The sequence below is a fragment of the Hemitrygon akajei genome, chromosome 17, assembly GCF_048418815.1.
Source record: "Hemitrygon akajei chromosome 17, sHemAka1.3, whole genome shotgun sequence".
Taxonomy (NCBI): domain Eukaryota; kingdom Metazoa; phylum Chordata; class Chondrichthyes; order Myliobatiformes; family Dasyatidae; genus Hemitrygon; species Hemitrygon akajei.
The window spans coordinates 28407100-28419691 of record NC_133140.1 but is presented as its reverse complement, the minus strand read 5'-3'; the positions used below and the strand labels follow the sequence as shown (position 1 = coordinate 28419691).

The following is a 12592-nucleotide window of genomic DNA, read 5'->3' as shown; positions in this document are numbered from 1 at the left end:
GAAATGTCACCCCCACAAGATTTATTTATTCTCCAGTGTAAGTTCTTAGTTGGATACCTGCAGGCTTCAGTTCAGTATCTTTGAAATGACTTTCAAACTCATTTTGTGGAACCAGTTGAGCCTATTCCATTTTAATTAATTTGCCATTCAGTTCTGGAGAGAGCCATATTGCTCACATGGGAAATCTCAAGGCTACCTAGTCCTGTGTCATCATTATCAGATTTTATCAACAGCACGTAGATTAGTGCTCTTTTTGAAATTACAACTTGACTTTTTCTCTTCCCTTTGCAGTCTATTTACTTTTGTCTGCTCAACATACTCTTTGTATGTCCTACTTTGTTGCATTTGCTGCCTTTAAACCTGCATCGGTCTGGTGCATGTGAGCCCCTACCACAACAGTAACACAAATTGTTCCAATAGGCTGGTTTCTGCTTGATTGCTGCAATTTTGTTTATGCTCATTTTCAATCCTGACTGCAACTCAGTTGTGTCTGTCTGCAGTTTCCATTGATACAGCGATTTCAACCGCTCTTTTAAATGTAAGTGGGCTTCAGTTCGGAGCCATATTTGAAAGCTTTCTTTTAAGATTCCACAAGCTAGATGATCGCTCAGTGTATTATTAAGCCCAGCACTGAACTGACAATGCTCAATCTCTTCAATTTAGCCACATACGCTGAAATAGATTCCACTTATAACACATAAAGCGTTCTGCAATCAACAATGGTTTCAGTTCTAAATGTTCCTGCGATACTTTCACAATATCAGCAAAACTCATTCTGGCTGCTGTCAAACTTCTAAGTAAACTATATGCCTTTAAACCCAATGCACTCAGCTAAATTGGCACTTATTTCTCATTGACTATTCCATTTGCTTTAAAATACTGCTCAATTTCAGTATATAATTTCAGTTATGTCTTGTGCAATCACATGAGTCTAGTTTTCTGATGTAGCCAGCTATTACTGCTAATTTTTTAATGATTTTTATCACCTGGTATCCATGGTTTATGAACCGATGAATTCTTCTGTTTTCTTTTGAAGAGACACGTGCTGCACTGCTTTTATGTAATATAAAACTCAAATTTCCTGCTGTGCTTTTTAAAAAGAAAATTCGAACGTCTCGCTGTGCTTGAACAGGTTGTCTCGGGTTAGTTTAAAAGTTACTCTTGTTACGAATGATGAACAACTCTGATGGGCAGAAGGGTACAGAATCGCCCCCACCCCCCCCCCCCTTTTGGAGAATTGCAAATCGCTACTATTTCGATGCTGTTATCAAGGAAGTGAGAGAGACAAAGGAAAGCTGCCAGGGCCGTTGTTATTGATAACAGCTCATGAAAGAGAATGAGAGAGAGGCACAGCTAAGGTGGAATGTCTCCTAGCTAACAAAAGGAGAGCGGAACCATTGATGACTGCTATTGTCTTTTGGAGAAGGATTGTGTACTTGGTACTGTTCTATTCATTGAAACCCCTCAGGGGGCAACCAGAGTGGGTTGGTTTGATGGGTTACATCATCCCAACCTGATTGACACCTGAGACCCCGTGAGAGGGGATAAAAGTGAGGTCTGGGGAACACCCCTCGGACGCACCAGGAGAAATGCTAGTGAGCATCAGAACCCCCACAAGACAGGGTGGGAGACCGGAGACCGAACGAAGGGTCGGTAAATTTTAACTCTCAGTGTTTTGTAGCGAGACCGGTGTGGGCTTGTGTGTGTGTCCACCCTTGCCTGGGTGATGAGTCCACCATGGAAGAACGGTCTAGCTAAAGGATGAAGGGGTCATACGTGAATGGCCACAACAACAACGCATCGACGGATCAAAATCGTAAAGGAAGGTTGGCAAGATAATAGCTATTACTGTTCGCATGTTCTCTCTCTCTCTCTCTCTCTCTCTCCAACAATTGCAACACAGCGACCAACAACTACCGCAGCCTGCATGAACTGAACTGAACTTTATATTTCCATCGGACAATTCATTATCCCCTAGACAACGATAGAGCTTGTTTCTTATTGATTATTATTATACCCGCACTTTTAGGTTTAGTATTGACGATGTATATTATCTGTATATTTGCATTGATATTATTTTTGTGTATTTTTACTAATAAATACTGTTGGAAATAGTATCACCAGACTCCAATGGACACTTCTATCTTTGCTGGTAAGACACCCAGTTACAGGGTTCGTAACACTCTTCACTACTGTTATGTTTTGTAACTTCAAAACATTAAACTAATTGAAAGTAGAGCATTGAGCCTAGAATAATGCGTCTTAGTATAATTTTTTCTCTAAGCAAGGTGCACAAATATTGCATGGCAGTGCCATGATAAATGGAATTCACATATTTTCACATGAAACCCATAATTATTTATTTAAATAAACAAGAATGCTTAATCAAACAATATATTTACAACATTACTCAAATATTACTGGAATATTGATCGCACAACAAAGGAGGCCTCCTGTGTAGGCAACAGCCAGAAGGTTCTGACAAATGGCTTGCATCTATTTCTCTCTCTACTCGGGTCATCTGACCTGCAGAGTGTTTGCAGCATCTTATGGGTTTGTCACCATTGGCCATGTGACTCTCAGACATGGCACACAATTGAGGTCAAGTGGGCTAAACTTATCACATTTTTACATTCTATTTGGTTTAACTTGATTTATAAGCCTTTCATTGTGCCCCAGTCAGCATCTTACACCATCTTAGTTGGCCCAGAAATTCCAGTGTGCCATTAGTGGTTGTTTAGTAGGGAGCCAATACCTGCCTTAGTCAAGGCTCACCATGGTTACCAAGGTCTCAGAAATCACTAATAAGTCAATAATTATCAAAAATTATAGTCAAAAATGTGCTGCTTAGGATGAAGGCTGGATCTGATTTTGAGGCTGGATGGGAGAGGAGGATTGGTAAAATATTTGAGATTTAGGGCCTGGAGTTGGATTATTAAAATTTGAGAATAGGAGACATTCTCAAGACTCGCTAACAAGACTCATTGTGATCCCAGTGCAGATGTAGGTGAGATGGGGCGAATCAAGTAATTAGGTGGAAAGCCAATGAAAGAAACAAGTAGAAATGGAAGCGTCTGAGATTGGTAGACCTTGGTCAATTGGTGTGGGAAGGTTCTGTACATGGATACTAATGAATCAGGGAAGCTGGAAAGATGTCAGCTATTGGAGAGTTGGAGCTAATAATGGAGGGTCAGTGGGGCTGGTATTGTCTGGTGGGAGTTAGCAGAAATTGCAAATTGGGATTGATTGAACAGGGAGACTGGTTGGGTGGAAGATGAAGGCCAGAGCCCTTCCAGCGTTCTGGAAGAGGGCAAGAGAGAGCAGATATGTGGAAGTAGATCAGATGGCATCAAAGGCTTTTGTCAATATGTTGGAGAAATAAACTGTGGTTTTGGAAGAAGAGAGAAGGAAGACATTTCAGCAGAGTCTATGTAGGACATTTCAGCACTGGATAAAAGTGTGGTGGAGAGGAAAACTGGGAGAATAGGAGGCAGAGTGGCATTGAATGTATGAATTTCTGGACCATTGCACTACAGTTATTGCTTATTACCATCAATCTATCATCGTAGCACTGAAACTTAACTACATCAGTGTGAAATATTATTCCTTAAGTTATTGCTTATGTTACAGATTTCAAAACTGTCAGATTTGAAATATTTAACTTCCTCTTTTGTCCCTTTGTAATTTGAGATCAAGTGACATGAAAGATCCTTCACTACTAAGCTGAAGAAGAGCAGGAAAGTTATATGTGGTGTGTGGACAATATTTATAATTCACTCATTAGTATAAGATAAAAGATGTATTACTTGGTTTTACCACATTGGTGTTTAAGGATGTGTGACGTGCATCGACTGGCTACTGTCCTACAATATTAACCATACCTCCAAAGGACTTTGCTTTTGAATAAGGTATGAAGAGTTATATTATCTTTCTCTTACTCCAAAATTCCTTTATTTCTTGTATTCAAAAGTTTGACATTGAATTTCTTGACACTATTTAATAACTCTCTTTCAGATTTTGCCTTCATTTCAATCAGATCAATTAAGAAATATCCTTGCACTTTTAACTCGGGTCTTGAAGATCCAATTTCCTCACCATCACCGTCAGTTCACAAATCGGAAAAGTGCCTTACAAAACATCATGAGCAAGGTTAAACAACTAAGGAGATGGGGCATTTTGTCCACTGAAGCATGAAAATATGGCCTATTCTGCATATGCAGCTTGGTTGTTGCACTGTTCAAATACCTTCATTTTATCTTTGTTCTTCTGCACAGTTATAGCTGAGTATTCGCTACAAATCGCACAGTGTTGTCTCTGCAGTGCCTGAACTGACAGGAGAAAGCGGTGAACATCCCAAGTGACCTCCTGCATCATTTCACACAATTCCAGAGGAACTGTCAGTCTTGTGTTGGTCCGGGACTACCGGAGAGAAAAGATGCGATTGCCAGTTCATGCTGTGGTCAGTCTTGACAATGAGGCATGTACGGAGGTCAGTTCTGCTGAAAATTACTAGAACTCAGGTCTAGAATAAATCTTCGGGTTTTCAAAGTATTTACATTTAAAATTCTCTCTCTTTTTGAAGAGATTTGCAAGGTGAAGTACTCACTAGATAATGCCAGTGTAGTTTTCCAGCTTCTGTGGATGATCAGAATGCCAATTCCTTTTAAATCCCATCACAAGGACGTTTGGCTTCATCCTTCCCAGTCCAACAGCCTAGTCAAGGTGAAACGTGATTTATTTTAAACCATGCAGTAACAGTGGCAAAAAGGTTTATGTAAACAAAGACAATAAATCATAATGCATTTAGTCATACTGCAGCCTTTACTTTCTATCATAAATAGTCAGTAATTATAGAAAAATATCTTCATAGTTATCAGAATGTCTGAGGCGATTCACAAGATCACAAGGAAGAAGCTCAATGCAGTGGTAGAGCTGTATTTTTGAGGCACGTTTGGGAAGTGTGGAAATGCTCACTCTCTCGTTTGCTTGCTCCTTCACCAGTCACTATTCCTCATCCGAATGATATGCCAAAGGCCCATCTCTTGGTCCTATATAATTAGAGCAGTTGGAACTGAAGTGAAGCACTGTGTTGGGTATTAAATAGCACAGATTTTTATCTTAGACATAGATCAAGTGGTTATCCAGAGACTCTTTTCCCCAGGGGAAAAATGACTAATATGTGGGGGTATAATTTTAAGGTGATTGGAGGAAAGTATGGGGGGGGGATGTCAGAGGCATGTTCTTCACAGAGACTGGTGAGTGCATGGAATGCACTACCAGGGTGGTGGTTGTGGCAGATACACTAGGGGCATTTAAGAAACTTTTAGATGGGCACATGGATGATAGAAAAATGGAGGGCTACGTAGGAGGGAAGGGGTTGAGTACGTTGAAATGTCAGCACAATATCATGCGGGGTGAAGGGAACATACTGTGCTGTAATGTTCTATGTCTATGACCAATAGCCTTCTGCCCTTGTGCCTCTGTCTGGCCCTCCGTCCCACTTCACCTCCTCTTTGCCCTCTACTGCACTTGGCTTCTGCCCTGCCCTGTGTTGCACTGTCAACCTGCCCCTGCGCTTTACATGTTTACCTGCATTAACATTTGTGATCCTGTTCGTAGGTTGTCTGCAGCCACTGCGGTATAAAACGACCTGACCTTTCTCTTGATCATCCACTTGACGTGTCCATTTGAGGTGACTTCAGGCACCTTTTCTTTTTGATGTCCCTTGGATCAAGGACAGAGTGTAATTAGGTAGAGAATTTCAGTGATCAATCATGGCCGTGACAACTGAGTTAGTTTCAGAAACACCATATGACCATGGACATAGGAGTAGGCTCCATCGAGCGTGCCCCGCCATTCCATCATGGTTGATTTTTTGACTCGCTCAAGCCCACTCACCTGCCTTCTCCCCATATCCTTCGATGCCTTGACTAACCAAGTACCTAGCGACCTCTGTTTTAAGACGATAATATTCAGTGGGATAGCCCTTGAAGCAATGCCAAATACAAGACAGAAATAGGGAGAGGGGTTATGCAATGGAATTTATCACCCAAGATGAGGGAAAAGTTTTAGTCAACTACCCAATAAGCATGTGTATCCAAGGTCTCAAAATGGCGTGATAGCAGAGAAGGCTCAATTATGTTGCAGTGTGGCCACAATAAGAATTGTTATGTAGCAGGTAAGTGCGGGCCACAGGAGAGGGAGGGTGGAGGGTGGAGGGTGATCTCTGGTGGCGAGCTGGACCTGCAGGATAGGGTATGGTCAGCAGAGTGAGGGAAGTGGGTGGACTTTACCAACTCTGGAGAGTGTGGGGAGCTGGATATTAAGGCAATGAAGAGGGTGCAGGGGAGATTACAAGGATGTTACTAGGACTGAAACTTGTAGCAACGAGGAAGCCTCGCTTTCTGTGACACAGGGAAAGCTGAAGAAAGACATTAATAAGGTGTATAAAATAATAAGGGTCTAAAAATAATGAATGGATGATTGGGAAGCTTTTTACTCCAAAATCAAACAAAAGGCAACTAAAAAACTATAAGGGAAAAGATGAAATATGAGGGTAAACTAGCCAATAATATAAAGAAGGATACTATAAGCTTTTTCAGTAATATAAAGGGTAAAAGGGAGGTGGGAGTTGATATTGAACCACTGGAAAATGATGCTGGTGAGGTACTAATGGGGGACAGAGAAATGGCAGGCAAACTTACGGTAATAAGTACTTTGTATCAATCTTCACTGTGGAAGACAAGAGCAGTGTGCCAAAGGTCCATGAATATTAGGGAGCAGGAGTGAGTACCATTGCTATTACAAAGGAAAAAGTACTTGGCAAACTCAAAGGTCTTAAGGTGGATAAGTCACCTGGACCAGGTGGACTACATCCCAGAGTCCTGAGAGAGGTTGCTGAAGAGATAACGAATGCATTGGACATGATCTTTCAAGCACCATTTGATTCTGGCATCGTCCCATGCAAATGTCATTCCGCTCTTTAAGAAGGAAGGAAGACAAAAGAAAGGAAACCAGTTAGCCTAACCTCAGTGGTTGGGCAAGTGTCAGAGTATATCATTGAGGGTGAGGTTTCGGGGTACTTGGAAACAAATGATAAAAATACATCAAAGTTAGCATGGTTTCTGTAAAGGGAAACCTTACCTGACAGATCTGTTGGAGTTCTGCAAGGAAGTAACAAGCATGGTGGACAAAGGAGAGGCAGTGGATGTCATCCACTTGGATTTTCAGAAGGCATTTGATAAGGTGCCACATAAGATAAAATCCTATGGTCTTACAGGAAAAATACCGGCACAGATAGAGGAATGGCTGACAGGCAGGAGGCAGCGAGTGGGAATAAAGGGGGCCTTTTCTGGTTGGCTGCCAGTGACTAGTGGTGTCTTCAAGGGTCAGTATTGGGGTGGCTACCTTTCACATTATTTGCCAATGATTTGGATATTAGAATTGATGGCTTTGTAGCAAAGTTTGCAGATGATACAAAGATAGGTGGAGGGGTAGGTAGTGCTAAGAAAGCAATGTGATTGCAGCAGATGATATAAATTTAAATTAATGGGTGGAAGCAGGGAGATGAGGAAAGTTTTTTTATTCTGAGAGTGATTGTGTCTTGAACCCAAAGGCTGAAAGGGTGAGGGTCAAAAATCAAACCATTGGAAAGGTATTGGGACACGCATTTGAAGCATCATCACCTTTGAAGCTATAGATCCAGTGCTGAGGTTCAGCAACAATTTTTTTGATTTACACAATCATATGGGTCAGATGACCTGCAATATAACACATTTTGTACCAATCAATGTGCGCATATTTAGGTTAAACTTGAGTAATAGTATGCTATAAAGCTGCACGGTATTTGAAAAATAGAGATCAGATTTCAAAGGTTCGTTTGCACTCACAATGAGCACATTCCCGCACACCATCAGACTGTGGTTTTTGGTGAAAGTCCCAATAAAATCAACCAGCGCTGGACGGAAGTTAGGAGGACCAGTAAGAACCAAACACTGAGGCCTGGAAATATACAAAACCTTGAAGTTAATCAAAGCAGTATCATACAGTTGGAACATTATGAAAACCAGGAGACAGAAAAAAAAGCACTACGTTACAGAGTTCAACACTTATGCATGCCATGAAGCAAAAACAATTGGAATAATGGTTTACAAAGTCTACAGATTTTTTCTAGGTCTTTGGTGAGTCTTATCGTCACTGCAACCATAACCCCAACCCCAATGTGATGCTCAAATCACTCCCAAACTGATAGCCATCTCTCCCCACGCTCGCACCTTCAATTGCCTCAGCCTGATCCACCCAACTTGATTCAAGTCCCAACCTTCGCCCATGTCTCTTGGCTGTTCTCTCCTCACCTATTGTGACCTGGAATCTGTCTCAGATTCAGATTTAACACTGTGCATCAAAATATAGAGTGAAATGTGTCATTTGCTTTAACCAAACACCAAAGGACGTACTGGCGGCCGCCCGTACACGCCGGATTTCCGGCACCAAAATAGAATGCCCACCGTGCTTGGCAGAACAATGTGGAACACAACAAAACAGAACATACAAAGTGACAAAGCAACAACAAAACAAGCCCTGTCCCCCTCTCCCTCCCATACGGTACTCTAACACTTGGACAGGCTGTCTTTGGTCCACGGGACTTGTGAAGAATATGATACGCAGAAGATGATGATGCAGGTCAAACAGATCACAACTACAAATTAACCTTTTTACTATTAAACAGGGAGCTGCTTATCATTTGGATGCCTGACCACTAATCAAACCCCCTTTGCTTTCATGTCCCTGCAATGTTTTTATACCCAATATGTAATTAAACTTCATTTTTGGTTCTCCCAACAATATCTGGAAGATTTATTAATTCTGGCGATGGATTCGGATTTTATCACTTGTACATCAAAACGTACAGTAGAATGTGTCACTTGTGGTAGCAACTAAAACACCCAAGGATGTGCTGGGGGAAGCCCACAAGTGTCATCACACATCCTGGTGCTAACATGCTTGGTGTCTTGGACAATCCTGGAAACTTTGCACCACTGACGACTGGCAAATACTTTGGGGACTTCTATTCTCGCGGGACTCAACTAGTGAATTATACAAATCATTTTGGCTGGTTTAGGATTACTAAAGAGCTCATTAATACCCAACTCAGTGAAAAATATATGATGCTGAAAAACATTTTAAAGTTTTAGAGATCTGGTTCCTACTTAATCTAACTTCCCACAGCCAGTAATTCAAATTGTTGTAAAAAATCTATTGCCGAGTTATTTTTAGTTTTTGATGTTTGCCATCCCTCTGAGTCCGTGAAATGAGTTGTGTAGAGTTGTTCACGATCTCTGGAACGAGTTAACAAATCCATCTCTCCAGCTAGATGCCACCATTTTTATTTGTGGCTGCATCAGGTTTTGTGCGGAACCACAGTACCCGGGCGGCAAATGTCACCATAATGTTGCAGTTCTACTGGTCTCTGGCAGAGGACTGATCTGGCCCTATTGCTGTGGAAAGTCCCTGTCAGCTGGACATTGCCATACTATGTCCTTTCTGGAAGAGTTCTTCCAAGCAAACACCTTTGACCATCAAGGAACATTCTGCTGACATTTCAGTTTAGGACACTATGGAGACTGGGGGGTATGGGGGTTCTCTGAGCAAGCTATCCTAATCATCTGGCAGAGTGCCACATCAGCAGAACTTACCAAGCACCTGGACCTCACTTGGCCGGCAGTGATAAGGGCTCTCACAGTCAAATCCTTCTTAGAGAGAGAAAATATCATCCCCAATGTATGCTCCCTCAGCATGGTTGCGGTGGGGAAGAGATGATCACCACACTGCTTTACTAAGAGCCCCCAGAGAAAGACACAAAGTTCCTGGTCTCATTTTAATCCCCAGCAGCTGCTTAACAGATAATTCTCTGATCTATGGGCTGTTTCCAAGGACACACACTGAGATGGATATCAAGTGATTCTAGTAGACTATCAGCTCGGTGAAGGACACGCTATGGTCTGTCCAAAACTTGCTGCTCTTCCAGCCCATCAAGATGTCATTCCAGGCTAAGGATTGGTGCAGCCAACACATAGGCTCTGTAGGCTCATTTTGCTACCACACATGGGTGGGGAAGCCCCTCAAAAACCGAAATGGAGCCACGTGACGACAATGGTGCTTTTTTTTTAAAAGTTAATACGACTGTGTGTATTGCCCATGAATGTAAAATGATTTGTACTGTCTATTCCTTTGTATATATTTTCAATTATGAAAAAAGTTCACTTTCAAAATAAAATCTGGATACAAGGATTTACCTGTAATTTTTAATATGATCATCCACTTCATTCAAACCCACAGAGTAGGACAAGGCCATGTTGTAGGAGCTAGCTTGAACAGATGACCCCCAGTTCACATCTTAAAATGGGAAACAAGTTTTATATATAAAACATATTAAATTACCAATCCAAGCTTTTCTAAAGTCACTCTAAGGGCTGGATTTTACTTTGACTTTAAAGCTAAACTGCTATTTGAAGACACTATATAATGTGATGGGGTGCTACACCAACTATGAAGCTAGCACCAAGACTTTTGCTCTGATTCTCTGGTTAAAACAACTATTCAACTTGTACAAAAGACAAAGAACTACACATATATTGGAAATAACAATATACAAACATGCTTTAACTATCTGACATGTAAAGCTTGTTGAGACATTGCTTGAAAAGCAAGTAACAGCAGTAACCTTGAACACAAGAGATTCTGTAGATTTGGGAAATCCAGAGCAACAAACACAAAATGCTGAAGGGATTCAGCCAGACAGACAGCATCTACGTAAGGGAATAAATAGTTGACGCTTTGGCTGAGATCCTTTATTTGGGCAGCAACCTTTCAGTGCACAGCATATTTCTTTATATTTTGAGACAATGAAATTGGGAAGGTCCTGACTTGATTCTCCATCTACATCAGACTGTAGTACTGGGAAGATAATAGCATGAATAGAAGATTGGCTGACTGGCAGGAGCCAAGAGTGAGAATGAAGAGGCCTTTTCTGGCTGGCTGCTGGTGACTAGTGGTGTTCTGCAGGGTCTGTTGTTGGGACCACCTCTTTTCATGGTATATCAATGATCTGGATGACAGAATTAATGGTTTTGTGGCCAATTTTGCAGATGATACAAAGATAAGTGGAGGGACAGTTACTACCGAGGAAGCTGGGAGTCAGCAGAAGGATTTTGATAGATTAGGAGAATGGACAAAGAAGTGGCAGATGGAATACAGTGTGGGGAAGTGTCTGGTCATACACTTTGGTAGAAGGAATAAAGATATAAACTATTTACTAAACCGGGAGAAAATTCAGAAATCAGATGTGCAAAGAGATTTGGGGGTCCTAGTGTGGGATTGCAGGTCGAGTCAGTGGCATATACAATGTTAGTACAGTATTCATTTTGAGACCCTAGAATATCAAAGCAAGGATGCAATGCTGAGTCTTTACAAGGCATCAGTCAGACCGGACTTGGAGTATTGTGAAGACAAGAGATTTGGCAGATACTTAAATCCAGAGTGACACATACAAAATGCAAGGTGAACTCAGCAGGTCAGGCAACATCCATGGAAAGGAATAAACAGTCAATGTTTTGGTCCAAGACCAATGCCAGCACAAAGCATTAGAGAGTGTCTTGAAGAGGTTCATGAGAATAAGCCCAGAAATGAAAGAGATAACATATGAAGAGCATTGGCCCTGGGCCTGTACTTGCTGGAGTTTAGAAGAATGAGGAGAGATTTAATTGAAACCTATCAAATATTGAAACACAGCCTCAGGATGGAGGGATGTCCGTTTAGAACAAATATGTGGAGGAATTTCTTTAGTCAGATCTGTGGAATTCATTGCCACAGATGGCTGTGGAGGCCAAGTATTTGGGTACGTTTAAAACAGAGGTTGATAGGTTCTTGATTTGTCAATGCATCAAAGATAAGGAGGAAAAGGTAGGAGAATGGAGTTGAGAGGGATAATAAATCAGACATGACAGACTGGCAGAGTAGTCTCGATGGCCCGAATGGCCTAATTCTGATGCAAAAAAGTCAATTCTATTCTGACACTCTCAGTTGATGATCTAACGCCCTTGCCGACTAGGCTCATAACTCCCAAGTGAATATTTAAGCAGACAACTATGGATCATATTCCTTCAGAAAAATCATTAAGTACTTTTAATGTTGCATAACTAAAAGGAATGACATCAGTTCATTAACTAAAAAGCTCTAACTTTAGTAATGTACACAAACAGATTAACATTAGAGTGCTTTTGTCTCTAGTGCAATGCGATATAGAGAATAATGACATCATTTACATCGATTGTTTTCCCAATTACTTACCAGGCTTTTTGTACAATGCATATGCCAGAAGGAAGCCTACAATTCCAATGGCAATGAGGGCTGCCCACCACGTCAGTAAGAACATGATGACTATTGAAATAACTGCACCAAACAAAGAAGCCCACTTGTTATAATATGTGAATGAAGGTCTCCAACCTTTAGACAAAAAAAAATAAAAGATCATTTAAAAGAGAGGTAGATAATATGTCAGTTAATATCTCCAATATTCTCACACTCAATGTCA

The 12592-nt window shown here is 41.2% G+C and overlaps 1 protein-coding gene across 3 annotated transcripts in view; it reads right to left on the bottom strand.

Annotated features, from left to right (window-relative positions):
* Positions 1-12592, bottom strand: part of slc12a3 (solute carrier family 12 member 3) — a 68542-nt gene that overhangs the window by 24864 nt on the left and 31086 nt on the right. For 2 of the 3 annotated variants that reach the window (XM_073069829.1, XM_073069830.1), the window contains exons 14-18: positions 12349-12504; positions 10296-10395; positions 7890-8001; positions 5590-5724; positions 4607-4713 (exon numbers count right to left, since the gene is read on the bottom strand). In XM_073069829.1, the coding sequence (XP_072925930.1) occupies positions 4607-4713; positions 5590-5724; positions 7890-8001; positions 10296-10395; positions 12349-12504 (610 nt within the window). The remainder of the gene's footprint in view (positions 1-4606; positions 4714-5589; positions 5725-7889; positions 8002-10295; positions 10396-12348; positions 12505-12592) is intronic. The other variant, XM_073069831.1, reaches the window with a different exon arrangement.